The sequence below is a fragment of the Nicotiana sylvestris genome, chromosome 6 (genome assembly GCF_000393655.2).
Source record: "Nicotiana sylvestris chromosome 6, ASM39365v2, whole genome shotgun sequence".
NCBI classification, from domain to species: Eukaryota; Viridiplantae; Streptophyta; class Magnoliopsida; order Solanales; family Solanaceae; genus Nicotiana; species Nicotiana sylvestris.
In genome coordinates, this window is record NC_091062.1 from 80,562,546 (window position 1) to 80,584,848 (window position 22,303).

General features: G+C 39.1%; 1 protein-coding gene across 1 annotated transcript; it reads left to right on the plus strand.

Annotated features, from left to right (window-relative positions):
* Positions 1–3,996: 3,996 nt before the first annotated feature.
* Positions 3,997–19,544, plus strand: LOC138870835 (uncharacterized). Its single transcript, XM_070148675.1, has 3 exons — positions 3,997–4,277; positions 4,389–4,487; positions 19,442–19,544. The coding sequence occupies exons 1-3, from the start codon at positions 3,997–3,999 to the stop codon at positions 19,542–19,544; spliced, it is 483 nt and encodes a 160-aa protein (XP_070004776.1).
* Positions 19,545–22,303: the final 2,759 nt, after the last annotated feature.

Here is a 22,303-nt window from a genome sequence, read left to right on the forward strand (position 1 = left end):
AGCCACCTACATTCATAAAAAATGTAGCGCCCCCGGCAAAAGGGACGTTAGTGCCATCGAATAGCACTAGTATGTATAACTAAACACCATTTTACTAGAAAGAACTATCAAGCAAGTACAAATAAGTCACGTGAGTAAATCAAATATGCAATTCATGCAATCCTTCATATAATTTCCAAAACTCAGTTTGGGGCATCTCTTTCATATGTTCATCACTGTTCTCAATGCCACCGCTATCTTAAACAGAGTCCGATCACGACCCGACCGGCTAGGTCACCTCATTGGAGGCATATATCTCTATCAATATTTCATTTCCCTTATTCGGAATTCAATATCAGCACATTACCACCATGTGTGCGGCATGGTGTCCGATCTCGACCCGATCGGCTAGGTTGCCTTATCTAGGCATTATCCCTTTCTCATTATTCATCACGTTAGAATATTTATTTCATATATATCATATCAATCCCGAGGCACTCAGGGCCACCATTATCACCTCGTTTTCCATTTTCAATATTCATCTTACAAGTTGTGATCATAGACATATACAAAAAGAAAAAATAAAATAAATTCAAGTTGCAATCACAGGTAAGTGAGCACATAGCTAGCATGAATAATTCTCCGTTTTGATCTTGGCTTGCAACCTAAGCATTTCAACGTATAATTGTATTCTTCATACTTCTCTAATTATCAAGAATGATACATTACTCACATTGAGGCACAACCTTCACGTATATGTGTAGATAATTGCAAATCAATTAATGCGTAATAACAATCAATATACTAACCAATTCAGCTCTTACCACACTTTCGTAAATGCCAACGGAGCTCAATTTCTAATAAAAGGGTTTTTTAGCCATACATACCTTTCTTGATCTTTCCTTTAATTGCTACGATATTCCGGAAATTCTAGCAACTTTAATCTATTTTGAGACATAACAAAATTGAACACAAATTAGGAAGATATTTATAATTCTAGCTCATTTGAGAATTTTATCAATTACTAGTTGTGCATCTTGATTTCAAATCTCTTTTACAAGATTCCCTTCATTTCCCAACCCAATATTTACTTGTTTATATTCAACAATCTTTCCACAAACCTAATTTGTACATGCATGAATAATGACTACTCTCACGTCCAAGAGTTGTCTTACTAATTACCCATTTCTAGTTAGATTTCAAAGTTGAAGAATTAGGGAAAAGAAATTCTTACCTCTTTGAAGCCTTAGCAACCCTTTGATGCGATTTCAAGGTGTGATTCAAGGAAGAGTAGTGAAATCTTTAGTTTTCCCCTTTACTCTCTCTAGAATCGCTCTCCCTTCTCTCTAGAATACCAGAAATTTCCCCAAAAATAAACCTCAATCGAGTTAAATGAAATGAGGTTCGGGTCTTAAAAACCCATTTTTTTGTACTGCCGCACCGCGTGGGGCGCCGCGGGGCACGAGGCGTCTGTGCAAAATGTGTCTGGAAATGAAATTTCAGACCATACTGGAATTACTACTGGCGCAGTGGGATGCTACAACGGCCTTACACTCAGATATGAATTATGGGAAGATTGTGGGATTCGCTCAGGCCACAGAGGCTAGGAAGTTGAAAATACGAGCAGAAAGAGAGAGTAACAGCAGGGCCCGATCAGTGGGTCACTCAGGGAGACCTGTTCAGAGAAGGGGGCCATCAGGGTCATCCCAGTCATATGCTCAGTCCTCAGCAAGCGCACCGCCATCTGTGCACAGTTATCAGCAGAGCAGTCACTTGAGACCAGGTTCAGATAGCAGGAGACCCTATCAGTCCGGTCGTCTAGGAGGGGGATCATAGTAGCAGGAGGGAGCTCTATGCCCCAGGTGTGGGAGATTCCATATGGAGGCTTGTTATTTGGATATCCCGGTGTGTTATAGATGCGGGGTGAGAGGTCATATCCGGTGGGACTATCATGTGCCCAGAGAGGGCACGGATAGGGGATTTGCTCAGCCATCTGGTTCTTCAGCTGCTATATCATCCGTGCGCCCTCCAGCTCCAGCAGGGCGTAGTGCAATTAGAGGTGGAGCTCGTGGTAGAAGTGGACCTAGCCGATTTTATGCTTTGAGTGGTCGCCAGAGTGCAGAGGCTTCTCCAGATGTTGTCACAGGTATCTTGTCTGTTCAGGCCATTGATTGTTATGCTCTTATTGATCTGGGGTCCTCTTTGTCTTATGTCACCCCATTTATTGCTTCAGGTTTTGGGGTAGAACTCGAATAGCTTCATGAGCCGTTCTCTGTATCAACTCTGGTTGGTAATTTTATCACAGCCGCGCGAATTTATAGGAATTGTGTTGTCACGGTATGTGGTCATGCTACCACGACCGATCTTATTGAGTATTGGGATCGGTCTATAACATACACATTTGGTATTGTTCGGGCCAGTGGCGCTTTCTGAATTGAATATGTACGAAGGGTGTTGATATGCGTTTTGGGTGGTGTTGAACAGTAAAGAAAGGTCACGAGAATGTTTACAAGGGAAAGTGGAGTGGTTTCTTAAATCCTATAAGGCACACAAGGAGGAAAGAGGTTGACCAGGAAAGGTCTAAGCACAATGTTACATTACACTTGATGCAATGTCGTGCATATTAATGATATTAAGGTGTGTGCGCAGGCTAGGAGATGTTATTCCTTTGAAATAGAAGGTTCTATAAGAAAACTGATCTAGTAATGTCTTTTGTTGAGAATTTGGAAGAGCAAGTTGCAAGAGAAATGTGATATAGATGGTTCACTATTGATGGAACATGGCCAAGTGATCGCTTATGCTTCAAGGCAACCCAAGAATCATGAAAGGAACTATCCGGCACATGGTTTAGAACTTGCGGCGGGAGTTTTTGTATAAATATTTGGTGACATTATGTGTATGGGGTCCACATTGATGTATTTATGAACCACAAGGGACTTCAATATATTTTTAAACAAAAGGAGTTGAATCTGAGACATAGAGGATGGCTCGGGCTACTCAAGGACTATGATATTGAGATTCTCTATCACTCGGGAAAGGCCAATATTGTGGCAGATGCTCTTAGACGGAAATTTATGGGTAGTTAGCTCACTTGGAGATATATCAAAGGCCGTTGGCCAGGGAGGTTCACCAGTTGGCTAGTCTAGGAGTTCGTCTTGCGAACTCTAGTGAAGGGAGAGTAATTGTGTAGAATAAGGCTGAATCGTCGCTTGTAGCGGAGGTCAAAGAAAAGCAATACAACGATCCATTGTTGGTACAGCTGAAGGAGGGAATCCATAAACACAATATCACATCTTTTCTTTTGGCATTGATGATGGTACCCTACGGCGCCAAGAGCGCCTATGTGTTCTAGATATTAATAGTCTTCGGGAAAGTATTTTGGCAAAAGCTCACACTTCTAGGTATTCTGTACACCTAGGTTCTACTAAAATGTATCATGATCTCAAAGAAGTTTATTGGTGGAATAACATGAAAAGAGATGTGGCGGACTTTATGGCAAAATGTCCGAACTGTCAGCAAATGAAGGCTTAACATCAAAGGCCTGGAGGATTGTTACAAAGCATAGAAGTTCTAACGTGGAAATTGGAAATGATCAATATGGATTTTGTGGTAGGATTACCTCGCACTATGCATAAGTTTGACTCAATTTGGGTGATTGTGGACAGACTCACGAAATCAGCGCACTTCTTGCCAGTCAAGTCCACCGATACTGCAGAACAATATGCTCAGTTGTACATCAAGGAAGTAGTCAAACTTCACGGCACTCCAGTTTCTATTATCTCGGATTAAGGGGCTCAGTTCATAGCAAACTTTCGGACGAAAGTTCAGTAAGGTTTGGGTACTCAAGTAAATCTCAGTACTGCCTTCCATCCGTAGACTGACAGTCAGGCAGAGCGGACTATTCAGGCGCTTGAAGATATGTTACAAGCTTGTGTTCTAGATTTCAAAGGTAGTTGGGATGACCATTTGCCGCTTGTTGAGTTTGCTTACAATAACAACTTTCACGCTAGTATTTAGATGGCCCCATTTGAGGCATTGTATGGAAGGAGGTGTAGATCTCCGATTGGGTGGTTTGAGGTTGGTAAAGCAGGACTGTTAGGGACAGATCTTGTGCATCATGCTATGGAAAAAGTTAAAGTCATTCAGGAGAGGATGAAAACTGCTCAGAGTCGTCAGAAATCCTATGCAGACGTGCGTCGAAGAGAATTGGAATTCCAAGCAGATGATTGGGTGTTCTTGAAAATATCTCCCATAAAGGGAGTCATACGATTCAGGAAGAAAGGGAAGTTAAGTCCGAGGTATGTCGGACCGTATAGAATCATTCAGAGGATCGGTCAGGTGGCATACAAGCTCGAGCTGCCACCCTAGATGTCGTTGGTAAATCCGATCTTTCATGTGTCTTTGTTAAGGAAGGTAGTAGGGGATCCGTCCACCATCGTGCCATTCGAGACTATTGAGGTGAATGAAGAGCTATCATATGAAGAAGTCCCAGTTGCCATTCTTGATAGGCAAGTTCGAAAACTGAGAAATAAGGAAATTGCATCCGTGAAAGTATTATGGCGGAACTAGCAAGTTGAGGAAGCCACTTGGGAAGCCAAGGAAGAAATGAGAAAGAAGTACCCACATTTGTTTGAATAGTTATATAATAGCTTTCATGCATTTGGTTCCTATAAACTCTTATCTTTTGATTTGATCTATGGTAAACTATTCCATTTTGATTATGTATGTTGCCTATGCGGGCATGGTTGGTATTGAACAACTTATGTTATGTCTATGGAACATGTATATGCTATTAGGATATGTATCTGGGGCCCTCTGACAGGTGGATAGTCCTAGTTACAAAGGAAACTCTGACGAAATTTTCGGAAATTTAAAGAGTTAGCCAAATTTGGGGCTGATGATATATTTCATAATGTGAAAAGCAGAAGTTACATAAGGATGACTAATGAATGAAACTTGATCCTCATTCGAGGATGAATGATCTTAAGCGGGGGAGAATGTAAAGAACCAGAAAATTTTGCTTAGTAATTTAAGATTTCGTGGTGCCAAGGTAGGCTAAATATTTTATCTTGCGTACAAATGAGGATTAAGGATATTATGGATAACAATTGGATATATTAATAAGTGTATAAGTCATATTAGAAGTGAATTTGGGTCTAAGGAGAGGCCTAGGTCTAAGCCAAGTTGGAAAATTTCATAATAGACGAAAGTTGCAAATGAGTGCGCACAAGACCTCACTTTGGACAATTATATCTCCAGTTATATAAGAATTTTGTGATGCACAACCTATCAAATAAAAGGTCTTTGAGTCTAGTTTCAAACGCTTCAAACCGTTCGTCATTCGGACATTCCTACACAAAGTTATGACCAAATTACCAAAAAAGCGCAGAAATTTGCACTACCGCGGCGCCCCATGCGGCGCCCGGCGCGCCGCGCCAGTAGTAATTCCAGTATGGTCCAAAATTTCATTTTCAGACACATTTTGCACAGACGCCCTGTGCCCCGGGGCTCCCCACGCAGTACGGCAGTTAAAAAAAAGGGTTTTTAAGACCCGAACCTCATTTTATTTAACTCGATGGAGGGTTTATTTTTGGGTATTTTCTGAGCATTTCTAGAGTGAGAGATAGGGGTTTTAGAGAGGGAAAGCTCTCCCCATCAAATTACTCCACCAAAATCTTGCTAAATCCTTAAAGATAATCAAGTGAAGGCCCCTAGATCTTCATCCCAAAAGATCGAAGTGCTAACAGTTCCGGAAATGTTAAAGAGTAAGGAAAGCTTTATTGAGGTATGTATGACTAACTTTGACCTTTGTAAAGTCACTTTGTTTGGTGTACGAATATTTGGTATGTGATATCTACGTGGATTATTTGTGGAATTCTTGTGATTGGTATGATTTGATTGTTCGTGGTTAAGTCTCCCGATATAATGGTGTACGTAATTGGCAATAAACCAAATGTGTGATTGTGAATGTGTTATGTGGTAAGAGTTGAGAAACAAATGATGGAAGGAAAGCGTAAATGATGCAGTTGGAACAACTATGGTAATAAAATATATGGCTTGTATTGGCAATTATCGCGGTGACATAAAATGCATATGAGTTGTTGAATATGATAGAAATAGTATTGATGGCTATAGAAATTCTTTGAGAATTGTTGTTGTTGTTCTTTGTGAATTGTTGTTGTTGTTGTTGTGTTGTTTGTGAATTGTGACTGTTCGGTGGGATCGGGTTGCGCGCCGCAACACGAAGTAATAAGGTGTAGGTTGTGGTGATAAGGGTGGCCGAGGTAATAAGGGTGGAAAAGTGATCGAAATCACTATTGAAAGGAAAATATGAGAAAGTTGTGAAATCATTGATGTGAAAATGTTGAAGGGGAAATGGAGAGATTGTAACTTGTTTGGCTTGATGGTTTTCTTTCATGTGTATTTGATTGATGGTTCCATTACTACTTGTTACTTGTGTATGATTTGAGTTTACTTAGGGCAAGTTTGTTTATACATACCAGTACAATTCAAATGTGTTGACGTCCCTTTTGCCGGGGGCGCTACATTCGTGTTATGATTGTAGGTGGATCCATAGCAGGTACTCCAGTCCACCGACCGTAGCTCCCCTTATCTTTCCGCCAGAAGCATTGGTGAGCCCTTTTCCTCCCGGGGCCTTGCGTGGCTCATGCCGTTTTTTATTTCGGAGTCTTGTTTTGGTTTTTGGTGTAAGGTATAGCCGGAGCCTTGTTACCGGCAAGTATTGTATCACTCTTTTGTATCCCTTGAGGCTCTGTAGACAGGAAATGTGGGTTATGTACTTATGTATTTAGGGCAGTATAACTTGTAAACCACGCTAAGTAACTATGTATGCTATGTAAATCTCGTAAGAATGTGTTTAAATTTATATATGGCCATTTCACTTGGTTAATGGGAAATGGAAACGCGGGGTAACACGTGGAATAGGAAAGGCACCCAGGTCCGCTTGACTGGGGCTGCCCGGCCGAGCGCCGGTCACGCCCCTCGGTTTTGGGGCGTGACATGAACAACCACAAAGACAAACAAAGAAGAGAGACAGAGATGAAGGAACTTACCTTTGTAGTGTGAGAGGCAGAGAGAAATAAATGAGTAAAGGGGAGAGGAGCAACGTAGGTGTGGGTTTTGTATGGTAGAGAGCGGGGAGAGAGAATAAAGATGGGAGAGATTAGGGTGTTAGTGTTATTATAATTTAATTAGGAATGGGTATGGGTAATAGGAAGTGAGTAAAAATGGGTAATTGGATCGGGTTCTATGGGTAATAGGTTATTTTAAATAATAAAATAAAAATACAAAAATAAATAAAAAATACCTGGCCCCTCCAGCCCAGCGCGTCGCGGTAGCCCTGGCGCTAGAGGGGAAAATAGCTCCTGTAATATGTGCGCCAAGCAGCGCATCGCACTGGCCTGGGCGCTGATTTTCCTTTTTTTTTTTTGGAATGAATCCTCGACCCCCCCAGCTCTTTGTACATCCATTATACACATTCCACATTATTCCTACCTACGTTATCTATGACTACAAAGAAAAACAAAAACTCTAATCTACTCTAACTAAAAAGAGAAAAACTAAGCTACGAAAGCAATAAAGATTGGGTTTCCTCCCAATAAACACCTGATTTAACATCGCGACACGATGCAACATGTTCCCTCAAGCATCCACCAAGTCTATTGAAGTTTTGTGATGACGAATGCCACCATCCCAATAGTGTTTAACTTTTTGCCCATTGACTAAAAATGTGCCATCGCTTTCAGGATCCTTTAGCTCAACAGCTCCATGCTTCGTAACCCGCACTACTTTAAATAGACCCGACCATCTAGACTTGAGCTTCCCAGGAAAGAGCTTCAACCTTGAATTGAATAATAGAACGGCTTAACCGGGTTCGAACTTACGATGCAAAATATGTTTGTCATGCCATCTCTTTGTTTTCCCTTTATACAACTTTGTATTCTCATATGCGTGCAATCAAAACTCTTCGAGCTCATTTAATTGCAACATCCATTTTTCCCCAAGTAGACCCATATCAAAGTTGAGCTTCTTGATCGCCCAATATTCCTTATGCTCAAGCTCAACGGGCAAGTGACAAGCCTTCTCATAAACCAACATGTACGAGAAGCGCCAATATGCCTTATACATCCATTACCAAATGCATAAGTTGCACGACCGTACCGGAGTCTGGTTCCTTCATTTTCATGGATGAGTAAAGATTGTCTAGTGCGTCTGCTTCCACGTTTTCTTCTCTTGGGATGAAAGTGATTGAACATTCCCTAAACCGTGCGAGCAGAGTCTGAACTTTCACTCCATATTATTGCATGCACTCCTCTTTGGCGTTGGAAATCCCGCAGACCTGATTTGCGACCAGTTGAGAATCACATTTTATTTCTATGACCTCAGAGTCTAGTCCCCAGGAAAGCTCAAGTCCTGAAATCAAGGCCTCGTACTCCACTTCATTGTTAGTTAAGGGAACAGTTCTTATGGCCTACCTCAGGGTTTCTCCCGAAGGCGTGATTAATACTACCTCAAGCCCAGACCCCTTCACATTGGAGGCTCCGCCTGTGAACAAGTTACAGACTCCTGATGTCAATTTTGACACCATCACAACTTCTTTGATGGCCAAAGGCAGCAGTCCCGAACTGCAATCCCTCACAAAGTCGGCCAAAACTTGTGACTTGATCGCAATCCTAGGTTTATACTCTATGTCAAATTCACTCATTTCGACTTCCCATTGAGCCAATCGACTTGAAAGTTCAATTTTGTGAAGGATATTTTGCAGGGAAAAGGTTGTCACCACGACTATCAGGTGGCATTGAAAATAAGGCGTAAGCTTTCGAGCGATGACTAAGAGAGCTCAGGTCATTTATTTTGAGATGTGGATAACGAATTTCCGCTCCCGTTAAAATTTTAATAACAAAATAAATAGGAGATTGCGTACCTTCGTTTTCACAGACTAAAACGGCACTTACCGCTACTTTTGAGTCTGCTAAGTAAATCAACAACTATTTGCCTTCCTCCGATTTCGATAATAGAAGAGGGCTTGATAAATACCTTTTTAAATCTTTTAGAGACTGCTGGTATTCTAGGGTCCATTAGTTGTACTTCTTATTCAAAAGTGAGAAGAAGTGATGGCACTTTTCTGAAGATCGGGAAATGAACCTGCTCAAAGCAACCAGTCTTCTTGTTAACCTCTGAACTTCTTTCGCATTCGACAACTGGTCAGGAATGTCTTCGATGGCTTTAATTTTATCGGGATTAACTTTGATCTCCCTTTGTGACACCAGGAACCCTAAGAACTTACCGAAACTGACTCCGAATGCATATTTTTCTTGAAGGTGTTTCAGATGATCACTGTTTAAAGACTTAACCAGAATTTTCCATTATTTTCCCTATTTGTTTTTCAAACATTTTGTCCATGAGACTCTGATAAATGGTTCCTGCATTCTTAAGCCTGAAAGGCATCGCATTTTAGCAATATGTGCCAAAGTTTGTTATAAACAAAGTTTTTCCTGATCCTCCAGATTCGTTTTGACCCTGATCCTCGGGGTTTAACCCTGTCCCCAAGTGGAACTTCCTCTCCAAGAATTTTTTGAACAATGCGACTTGATCGAGTTCTTTTGCTATTTGGTTACATCTGTTTCTTCTGGTACCTGGAAGTATCTTGATACCTAATAGGATTCCAATGACTCCTCATCCTTGCTGTCTTTGTTCAGTTTGGTAGCATGTATCGGTTCCTGTAATTTTTATGCCGCATGATCCTTCTCTCTGCTATTGAAAACTAAGACCGCGTTCATCTCCCATGTCCCTTGATGATATGTTGACGGAACAACCTTCATCTCGTGTAGCCATGGTCTTCTAAGAATAATGTGGTAGTCCATATTGCCGTCTACTACTTCAAAAAAGGTTGTCTTCATTACCCCTTCGACATTTGTGGGCAACTGAATTTCCCCTCAGGTTGTCACGCTTGCTAAATTGAACTGACGCAAGCTTTGTGGCTTGAATAATGCTTCTGGTTAGCTTGGCTTGTTCCAGCACTCTCCATTGGACAATATTGGCTGAACTCCCTGGATCCACTTAAACACGTTCAATTTTAAAATCTAAAATATTAAGAGATATTACCAGTGCATTGTTGTCCGGTAGTAGGATTCTATCTGCGTCTTTCTCTGTAAAGGTGATGTCGTCCTCGGTGACTTCCTGGAGCCTTTTTCTATGGGTCACCAATAACTTTGTCTTTTTTGCTGCCGAAAAGGTTACACCATTAATCTTGTCCCGCCGAAAATCATGTTGATTGTTAGACAAGGGGGATCTTCTCCTACTTTTGAGGGTTCCGCATTACCATAGTTATTCTTGGCCCGGTCGTTTAATAATTCTCTGAGGTGACCATTTTTTAGCAATGTCACCACCTCCTCGTGCAAATGACGGTAGTCCCCTGTCCGATGACTGTTGGTCTCTTAAGACTCGTACCATAGATTGGGATCCCTCTGACTGGTTTCAGATCTCATTTGTCATGGGAATCGAGATTCTTTAATGTTTTTCATTGTCGATACCAGTTCCACCATGCTGACATTAAAATTGTATTTAGACAGCCTGGGTTGGTGGAGTCTCGGGAGCCCGATACCTATTTATCCTGCAATGATCTATTATTCTGGCCGCGATTATATCTCCTATCGGTAGCGAATCTATCCACCGATCCGAAACCTTTTCCACGTCCTTCGGCCCTTTCGTAGGGAAAAACCAACCTGTAGAAGACCGTCAATCTGCGTCGAGCTCATCCTTCAACTTCTCCGTATTCCTTTCTCAATCCTGACCCTTGGTTGATGCCGGAAAATTGAGTTGGTAATCCTCTATTCTGATCTTTGACTCATATCGGGGTTGGACATCCGCCATGTTGTTTCCTGGAACTCGAGCAATCTTTTTTAAATTTCTAGGAAGTGTCAGAACTCCTCGGATTCAGTCCTTTAGTAAATGCCTCAGCTGCTCATTCACTGGCACGGCCGGTAGCAGCATCCTTTCCTTTTGAAATCTAGTCATAAACTCCAGCAACAATTCAGATTCTCTTTGTGCAATTCTAAATATGTCAGCCTTTTGGCCATGTACCTTCCTGGCCCCGGCATGGCCCTTGATCATAGAATTTTTGAGCAACTCGAAGGAATCTATTGAGTGCTCGGGAAAAAGTGAATACCACATCATGGCCCTTTTTGTGAGGGTCTCTCTAAACTTCTTCAACAAGACTGATTCAATCTCGTGCAGAGCTAAGTCGTTTCCTTCATTGCTGTTGTATAGGTGGTGATGTGCTCCTAAAGATCCGAAGTCCTATCATATTTTGGCAGGTGTGGAATTTTGAACTACTTTGGGATTAACTCCAGTGCCACGCTTGGTTTGAAGGCAAATGGGTGTACTTCTTTGAGTTCGGTCCTTTTAACACCGGTGGTGCGCCTGGAATTTTATCCATTCGAGCATTTATTTCCCTTATAAACCACATGAGTTTGGTTTTAAAGGGATCATTCTCATTGTTGTTACCGAATCCACTGCTACCCCCCCAGCCCTGTCGAAGCTGACCTTACCTATCGGGGTATTGTTATCAACCCTTTGTGCCATTTGGTTTGAGGGAGCACCGGGAGGAACTGGACCTTTACCATTCATATTGTTGGAGGCACCCGACAATGCTTGCTTCAAGTCCGTCATGACCTGATCTTGTTGTGAGAGATGACCCATAATAGCCCTTTGTTGCTCCCTTAGGATTTTCACCATTTCCATAATGTGCTCGTCATCAGCATCGTGAGGAGTTGCCTCTCGAACATGTTGTGGATATTGACTGCCATGGACCGGAGTGGCTACACCCTCCTCGTTGTGGGTATCGCTGATTGAATCTTTGTGCGAGTCTGATTTCCTTGGGCCTCAACATTTTGTGTGATGATAATACCTTTATTTGCCATTTTTAATGATTTTTCACTAAGAAACAAAAAAATAAACATGTTAGAAATAGATGCAAGGATCAACCCAATTACACAACTATCTAAGCCCCACGGTGGCCCCCAAATTATTTATCCAAAAAATGTTATAACTGAATTTGTACGTGATTTATAGACAAGCGAATCGATTTGATCCCAAATTGATAAATAGATTAAATAAAATGTAAGATGTAGCGTTGAAATCGAGATAGGACAGTAGATAGCTTGGTTTCGAGACCAGAGCTTCCGAAGGCAACAGTAATAATAATACCAATAAATAAGAAATAAAGTGCTATTGAGCTTAAAATAATATGTAGAATAAGTTTATCAAAAATTCACGCCCTTACAATAACTGTTGAAATCACTATTTATAGTTGCACCTAGGGAACAAGGTCCTAGGATCAAGCCCCTCTTAAATGACAATTATGGGAGCCATTGAAGAATGTGTAACGACAGCTTATGAATGCCATAATTCTCTATAACAAGCTGTGTATTTAATATTGCAGAATATTCTTCATTGAATGCTACGGGGTGACAGGCACTCATTCGTCTTAACGGGTTCAATTTGGGATTTATACAATTGCTGAAGCTACTGCACCTAGTGTAATCGTACCTACGCACTTTGGGCCGCAGATGTGGTGCCACAAAAGCTGCCATGGAGTCGTAGAAGTAGTTTTGGCCCTATCCAGCTGGGGTCACAGGTGCGACGATAGGCCCGCAGAAGCGGACAAGCAGAAAAGGAAGAAGAGCGCAGGTGCGGGCTCGTAGATGCGGCCTGTGTTTGCAGATGCGGGCCCGGTTCCCCTTAAGTGATATTCGCACCTGCGATGATTTTCTGCAGGTGCAGTTGAAGGCTCGCAGAAGCGAGTTTACTGGGTAGAAAAGAGAGGATTTCGAGGGTTTATGTAATTTTTCACCATTTGACCTTGAGAGCTCGAGTTTATGCGATAAATTGAAGGATTTTCAGAGGAAGCTATTGGGTAATGAATCCTAACTCATTTTTGGTTTTATTCCATTAATCTACAGTTGATTTCATCATTTAATTAAGGAATTTGGGTGAGAAATTGGGGAAATATTGAGAAAAGTTCTTAGGCCGAATTTTGAGGTTTTGATCGAGATTTTGGTATCGGATTGAGTAAATTTGGTATGGTTTGACTCGTGAGTGAATGAGTATTCGTAATTTGTGACTTTTGCCCGATTTTGAGATATGGGCCCGGAGACACTTTTTAGGGCGCTTTTCTAATTTCTTGCTTTAGCTTTGATTTTATTAGCTAGATTAGTTCCTTGTAGTTATATTTATGTTATGTAATTGATTTTGCTAGATTTGGGCCACTCGGAGTCGGATATTTGTGGAAAGAGCAGTGTTACAGATTGATTTGAGCTTGGTTCGAGGTAAGTGGCTTGCGTAACCTTGTGTGGGGGAACTTCCCTTAGGATTTGGTAGTGTTTTTTTTATGTGTGAGCGCTGTGCACCCGAGGTGACAAGTATGTACATGTGATAATTGTTGTAAAAACCCAATTTTCACTGAGTAATAACATGTTCTACTTCTTATTTGAGTTATATCAGGATGTGTAGTATCCTGTTAGCTTAGGATAGCATGTCTACTTGCCTTAATTTCTTATTTGAACTTTGTGCAACATGTTTAGTGAAATCCCTGCTTTTTCCTTGACTTGTCCTTAGTCTAAATTGTAAGATTTCGTGTTGTAGTTGTTATTTCTACTGTTTGAGTTGCATATTTACTTTTGGGACTACAGAACGATATTCCAGGTGTGATGACCCAAAAGGTCATCTTATGATTTAAAATGTAATTTTGCATTCCGAAGCCTAAAAACCTCCATTTATTCCTTCTCAATTTGCGTGCACAGTTCGGGCGTGCTTCCGGAAAGCCTTTATGTGGAAAATTGATAAATAATAAATTTTGGGCTAAAAAATTGATTTTAGTTAACTTCAGTCAATGTTTTGGGTAAACGTACCCGGACCCGTATTTTGACTGTCCAGGTGGGTCCGTAGTAAAATATGGGACCTGGGCATATGCCCAGAATCGAATTCCGAGGTCCCAAGCTCACGAAATAAATTTTTGATAAAAATTGTAAGACTAAAAATATAAGGAATTGATTAATGTTTGATCTCATTAGTATCGGACCTGTATGTTGGTTTCGGAGCCCGGTACATGTTTAATATAATATCTAAGTCTTGTCTATGAAATTTGGTGAAAAATGGAACTGATTTGACGTGATTCGGACCTTTGGTTGAAAAGTAAGAAGTTTTGAAAATATCTTAAAATTTTCATGCAATTTGGTGCTAAATTCGTAGTTCTAGGTGTTATTTTGGCGATTTGATCACGTGAGCAGGTTTGTATGATGTCTTAAGACTCGTGTGCATGTTTGGTTTGGAGCCCCGAGGGCTCGGGTGAGTTTTGGATAGGCTACAGAGTGATTTAGACATAAGGAAAATTGCTGGTGTGTTCAGGTCTGCAAATCTCGCAACTGTGAGGTCTGGCTCGCAAATGCGAGCCTCGTATTTGCGATAATTGTTTGCATTTGAGAAGCAGGGGAGGGAACTGGGTTGATCGCAATTGCGAGAATTTTACCGCATTTGCGAAGGTAGCAGAAATGCGAAGGGTTCGCATTTGCGATACCTTTCTCGCATTTGCGATCTTCGTAATTGCGAAACACAGGTCAGAAATGCAACATCTGTAGCTGATAACTTTGGACTTAGACGGGATTTTTAATTCATTCTCCCATTTTTCAAACCATAAACTTCAAGAGGCAATTTTCCAAAGACCATTTCTTCCCCAAATCATATGTGAGTGATTCTTAACTCATTTCTTTCAATCTTTTAATTCTTTTCACAAGATTTCATCCTAGAATCTAAGGTTTTTCATGATGGAATTGGCAATTTTGGGTAGAACTTAGGGATTTCGAAATTTGGGGATTTAGACCTCAAATTTAGGTAGGATTCCAAAAACAATTGTATATCCGGGCTCGGGAGTGAATGAGTAATCGGGTTTTGGTCCGAATTTCAGGTTTGGACCAGGCGGGCCCGGAGTTGGTTTTTGGCTTTTTTGGGAAAAATGTTGGGAAACTTATAATTATGCATTGGAATTGATTTCTTTAGCGATAATTGATGTTATTAAGTTAATTATGCCTAGATTCTATTGGTCCAGAGCCTTGTGTGAAGGGAAAAACTGTGATTGAGCTTTGAGTTTGGCTGTTGGAGCGAGGTAATTGTTGGGTTTAACCCTGGATTGAGGGATTAGGTATTATCTGCCTATTTGCTACGTGTTTTGATGTTATGTACAACGTATAGGTAAGGTGACGAGTACCTATGTGTTGTTGTCGGGTCATATCATGCGAGTTAGTCTCCTTCTTGTAACTGTGGTACTCTTTGATCATATATTCCATGTTTAGACTTGATATTCCATGTGTTGAGAAATCCTTATCATGCTTTATGGAATTCGGTATTGATTGAGTATTGACTCAAAATGGAGGATGGTATAGTGGAATTAAACGTTGAAGTAAGACTGGTTTATGATATTTCTATCTCTCAGTTGTTATTGATCATTGTTTTGGTAAGGGAGAGTGTTAAAGCACGAAGGGTGATGCCGTGTAATATTTGTGAGTGAGTGATAATGCACGAAAGATGATGTCGTGCCATATTCTGTGAGTGATAATGCACGAAGGGTGATGCCGTCCCATATTCTGAGAGTGTTAATGCACGAAGGGTGATGCCGTGCCATGTTATGAGAGAGTTAACGAATAAAGGGTGATGTCATGCCGTTTCTATTATTTCTTATGGTTAGGATGAAAGTAAAAGCACGAAGGGTGATGCCGTGCACTTGTTTTGCTATGTTTATTACTTTCATTGGTGCAATCATATTGTTTACTGTGTTTCTTTATTGTTACTGTTTCCATAGCCTGATTTCTCCCCTCTCAGCATGTTATCCCCTTTCCCGTTATTTACTGCTTAATTTCTACTTGTTGTTATTTTCTTGTACATGATTTAACTGCACAGGTTCATGTTATTGTCTTGTCCTAGCCTTGTCACTACTTTACCGAGGTAAGGCTTGACACTTACTAGTACATGGGGTCGGTTGTACTAATGTTGCACTCTACACATTGTGCAGATTTTGGTGTTGGACCGTGTTGATCCGAGTCGAGGTGCTGTCTTCAGCCCTTCAGGAGACCCAAGGTAGATCTGCTGGCGTTCGCAGACCCTGGAGTCCTCTTCTAGTTATTCCAGTTCACTGTTTTTATTTTAATTCAAAGACAATTGTATTTTCTTTCTGTTAATGCTTGTAGTGACTCTTAGAAGCTCATAGATTGTGACACTAGGTATTGGGTAGTTGTGTTGAGATATTTGAGTAATTATAAACTTTTGCATTTCATTGAATTATTATGTTTAAAATTATTGTCTTTTAACGAATTGATTAAAGGGTTAGTGTACTAAATTTCTACACGTTGGCTTGCCTAGCAAATTTTAAAGTTAGGCGCCATCACGATCCCGATGGTGGGAAATTCGGGTCGTGACACCGGGAGATCCCCCCTGCATATTTAATTTGGGACTACGGAACGATATTCCGGGAGATCCCCCTGTCTTGTATATTTACTTTGGGACTACGAAACGATATTCCGGGAGATCCCCCTGCACATTTACGTTTGTGACTACGGGACGATATCCTAGGAGATCTCCTGTTGTTATCTCTGTGTACTGAGTTGTTGCCTTTCTATGGTTTAATTCTTGCTAAATTTCAGTATTTATTTTTACTGCGCTATTTCATTCTATCTTATTTTATTATATATATACCAATAGGGCCCTGCCCTGATCTCGTCAGTACTCGATCGAGGTTAGGCTTGGCACTTATTGGGTACCGTTGTGATGTATTCATGCCCTTCCCTGCACATATTTTTGGTGTGCAGATCCAGGTACCGCTTATCGGCCGCATTATCCGTGAGGCGAGACAGCTTTAGAGACTTCAAAGTATATCTACAGTGTCTGCAGACCTCAGAGTCCCTTTCTACTCTTTTCCATGTCAAACACTTCTTGTATTCCTTTGTTTAGACTCTAGAATATAGAATTATTGTTTTCTTTATGTAGTTTGTGACTTACGATGTTCCGTATTTTGGGAGAGTTTATGTACATTTCGAGAGTGATTATTGTATATGCCGAGCGACATCTTAATTTCTTATTTAACAATTTCCTATTAGTCGTTAGCTTTTATATTTTCATTTCATTTTTCCGCAAATGTTAGGCTTACCTAGTCGTAGAGACTAGGTGCCGCCACGACGGTTCATGGAGGGAGAACTTGGGTCGCGACAGATTTTAAAAGTAAATAATAGCATATGAACCTTCAATTGAACGACTAAATTTAGTTAGGTAGGTAAAATTTATAATAAGTTAAAGCTTGATGTTCTCAGCCGTAAATATGTGATATATTAATATCTCACCTATAGTTTTTTATAGACCATGTTATTGGTGTTGTTTCAGTGTGTCATTCTGGTTACTCTGTCATGCCTATAACTCTTGGTGTAGACAATGAAACCCTTTAAAAAAGTGCAGAACAAAAATGTCATCAAGAACTGTATATGATTATTTGCTTTACCGAGACATTGAAAGAGCCAGAGCTTTCTCCATATGCAAAAATACCCAGATAGTTAGAAAGCAAGAAAAGAAAGTAGGTGCTTAGCCTAACCCCTTTTTCTCTCGTAATCCCATTCATTACAAATTTTGGAAAGAATTTATTAATTCTGCAGCCTTAAAGCTCGGCTCTTGCCGTACTTGTCCAACAATAGTAGGATAGGCAATTCTCTAAACAAAGTGAATTTGGTACCATATTATAGATATACAACTAATCTTGAGGTGCTAGTTTATGAAAAAACGAAATAATGCAGAATAAGTAAAAATAATGTATAAGAAAAAAAAACATACGTGCCAGCATAAAAAATATAGGAATCAAAAAACTAAAAAAGATAAAGAATAGACAAAGCTCAAAAATTAGATGAGGAGATTTACCCTGTGCAAGTGGAGGATGAAAGATGAAGATTAAATCAAATAATACAAATTTAAAAACAAAAAGGAGGTTTAGCTTTACCTTTTCCCATTTAGATTTGGTTGCCATGATATGGCTCCCATATTTTCTGACATCAACCTCGAAGAATTGGAAAAGAAAAGATAAATGATGATTATGGTGAATTAAAGTGCAATGATAGATTGTAATGATAGTCGTGGACTCGTGGCTGCACTTAAAATTTAGAGCTCATCTTTAAATATAGTGCCTATTAATGAGGAATACCGAATACGAGCGGAATGAAGTTCATGCATAAGAGTTGTTTTAATTAGGAATACGAAACGTTAGTTAATTAATACTAACTTTTATTTTTATTGAACAAAAAATAGAGAAAAAGTAAGAACTTGAGGAAAAAAAACATATATAATATATACACTATATAAATAAAAATTATCATATACATTGTACGTTATTACTCCATGTGAAAAAATACGGTAACTTCCAAGAGCTACATTGGGGTTTTAATCACTAAAAACAAGTAAATAAGTACATCATAAACAAATAATGTACTATGAATGTGCTTAATTTTATTCAGTATTATTTAAACAAAATATTCTTACTCTTTATGGTGTAGGGCAAAATGGTCAATTAATTTTTGATGGACTTTTTCGTAATTTAACTTTTGATTTAGGGACTTCCTACTTATATATATTTTTTTATATATATATATATATATATATATATATATAGAGAGAGAGAGAGAGAGAGAGAGAGAGAGAGAGTATGATATGATGATTTGATTTTTGATTTAGAAGTTTCCTACTTATAATATAGTATGATGATATAGATAAATAGTACATTGATGGTAAATAAGTTTCAAAAGTAGTATAAATATATAAAAGTTTCTTCTACTTAAGGTCCTAATCCTGCGACTTGGTTATTATTGATCTCTAACACTCAGAAGCAAGAAAAGAAAAACAAAACAAAAAGGAAGCAAGTAAAGGTGGTGCCCGTGCACAGCCGACTTGTTCGTGTTAATCAAGACTTTTTGTAAGGTTCTTAAACATAATATGTGAGACGATAAAGATGGTAGAATTATTAGAGATATATGTCTCAAGTTCTTTCTTGAACACGCGGGCTATGGGAAAAATGAATTAATCTCCAATGACATGTGCCAAAGCAAGCGGTTTTATACCTATTATTTGTTGGAATTTTCAAAAGAAAATAGCAGGAATAAGCAAAAGGTAAAACGATTATTTGGCTTAAAGTTCTGACACAACATGTTGTTTTGCGAAACGTTGTGTCGCTTCGAGTATCACTTAGGCTTATTCGTTGCACCTTTTTTGATTAGTGTTTTCTGGTGCTTTTCAAGTTGTTTTTGAGAATTATACATCCTCTATAAATAGGGGAACACTCCTTGGCATAAGATATCCTGGTATATATCTCAAGTACCAACATTCTTCCTTAAGAAAAACTGCATAAGTTTGATAACTGCAGTACTGATAGTTGTATGTTTGGAGATCTGATTTATATCTCAAGTAGCAACATTCTTGGCTTGACTTCATTCAATCCCGAGAGAGTATTTGTAAGGGACAAATAATTTTCTTTTGAAAGTGATTCTAACAAGGTATATGGCTTGAAGTATATCCAGATTTTTCACCACAAACGCACAAGTCTTTTAATAATCAAAGAGAATTATCATCATGTCTTCCCTGGAAGATCTCACCACCAACTTTTCCAAACTTGACAAGTTTGGTGGAGTTGATTTCCGCCGTTGGCAAAAGAAAATGCACTTCATCCTGAAAATACTAAAGGTTGTGTATGTTATTTCCACCGCTCGTCCACCGGAGGCCAATGAAGACGAAGAGGAACTATTAGAAAACACAAGGGCAAGGATGAAAAGGGACAACAATGACGGATGCTTTATTCGATATTTATCAACATTTGGAGACCGCTACGGAACTGTGGAATGCTCTAGAGCACAAGTACATGTCTGAAGATGCATCTAGTAAGAAATTCCTTGTCTTACAATTTAATAATTGTAAGTATGGTGTATTTGTTGGGCAGGAGTATTATGCCAATGGCATGTTTAAATTAAATGTAATTATCAATAATAACAATGCAATGAATGATGAAGTTTCTATTTATATCCTTGATAATTTTGATTTTTCATTGTGGCATTCCCGTTTGGGATATGTTAATTTTCATACAATGAGGGATATGTCTATATGTGATTCGATACAAGTGATGAACATGGATAGTGGAAAATGTAAACTTGCATATTAACAAAGATCACAAGGAAATCTTTCCGAAGTATCCAGAGAAGTACTAAGTTGCTTGAATTAATTCATAGTAACTTGAATGATTTTCATAGTACTTCTATAATTGGAGGAAAGAAATATATTATTACATTTATTGATGACTACTCTAGATTTTGCAAAGTTTATCTTGTAAGTTTTAAAGATGAAACATTCGAAAAATTCAAAATTTACAAGACTGAAGTTGAATTGCAATGTGAATCTTTCTTTAAATGTCTAAGGACCGATATGGGAGGAGAATATTATAATCCCACATTTTTTCAAAGCACTGGTATTGTGCATCAAGTAACGGAACCATATACACCACAACAAAATGGTGTAGCCGAACGGAAAAATCAAGTCTTAACGGAAATGGTTAATTCTTTAATTTTTAAAGTAGGATTAAGTCACGGCTAGTGGGGTAAAGCTCTGTTAACGGTTTATTATATTCTTAATAGGGTTCCTAATAAAAGGAACCCAAATACCCCATATGAACTCTAGAACAAAAGACAACCAAATTTGAGTCATCTCAACGTTTGGAGATGTAGGGCTATAGTTAAAGTCCAGGAACTTATAAGAAAAAAGTTGGGTGAAAGAGAAATTGAATGCATCTTTATAGGATATGCTGAAAATAGCAAAGCCAGTAGATTTTTAGTCATTGAACCAAATGATTCATACTCGGTTAATACCGTCATTGAATCAAGAGATGCAATTTTTGATGAAACTAGATTTGTATCAATTCCTAGACCAAATGATATTGTTCCAAGGGATCCAAGTTCTTCCACTTCACAACCATCAATCTTTCAAAATGGTGGAAATCACGATGACATTGTTGAAGTAAGAAGAAGTAAGAGAGTTAGAAAAGAATTGATATATGGAGATAACTTCTACATCTATTTAGTAGAAGGTTCAATTGATAAAACTGGAAATATAATTCCTTACTGTTATAATATGAAAAATGATCCCACTATTTTTGGTGAGGCCATGCAATCTCCAGATGCACCGTTATGGAAGGAGGCTATCCAAGATGAGATAGTTTCAATTATGAAAAATAATACTTGGATCCTAACAGATCTTCCACCAGGTTCCAAACCCATATATGGTAAATGGTTGTTCAAGAAGAAGTTAAAGGTAGACGGTACCGTGGATAAATACAAGGCTCGCTTTGTGATTAGGGGTTTTGCCCACAAGCACGACATTGACTACTTTGATACTTATACTCTTGTGGCTAGAATAGTCACGATGAGGGTGCTTATTGCACTGTCCTCCATTTACAATCTAGTAATACCCCAAATAGGTGTCAAAACTGTATTTTTGAATGGTGAATTAGAAGAAGAAATTTATATGAGACAAACTGAGGGGTTTGTAGTTAAAGGACAAGAGGACAAAGTTTGCAAACTTCTAAGATCATTGTATGGGCTAAAATAAGCCCCTAAGCAATGCCATCGAAAGTTTGATGAAGTAGTTTTATCTAATGGTTTTAAAATAAATGAATTACACAAGTGTGTTTACTCAAAATTTGAAAAAGGAAAAGGAGTTTTCATTTGCTTATATGTAGATGATATGTTAATTTTTGGGACCGACATAGAACAGGTCAAGACCGCTAAAAGATTCCTATTTGCTCAGTTCTCCATAAAAGACATGGAAGAAGCGGATGTTATTCTTGGTATAACAGTTATTAGAAATAGTGGGGGTGGGGGGTGGGGTGGGGTGGGGTTTCTTAACACAATTTCATTATATTGATAAAGTGTTAAAGAAATTCAATGATTTTGATTATAATCCCGTTTCTACACCGTATGATTCATGTTTTAAATTTCAAAGATATGGTGGAAGGCTAATTGCTCAACCTGAGTATGCTAAATTGATTGGGTGCTTGATGTACGCTATGACTAGTACGAGACCCGATATTGCATATGCAATGGGTAAGTTGAGTAGATATACTTGCAATTCGAGTGAGTATTATTGGCATGCTATAAGAAGAGTACTAAAATATCTCAAAAAAAAAAAAAAACTCTAGATTGTGGCATCTATTATAGTGGTGATCCCACTATACTAGAATGGT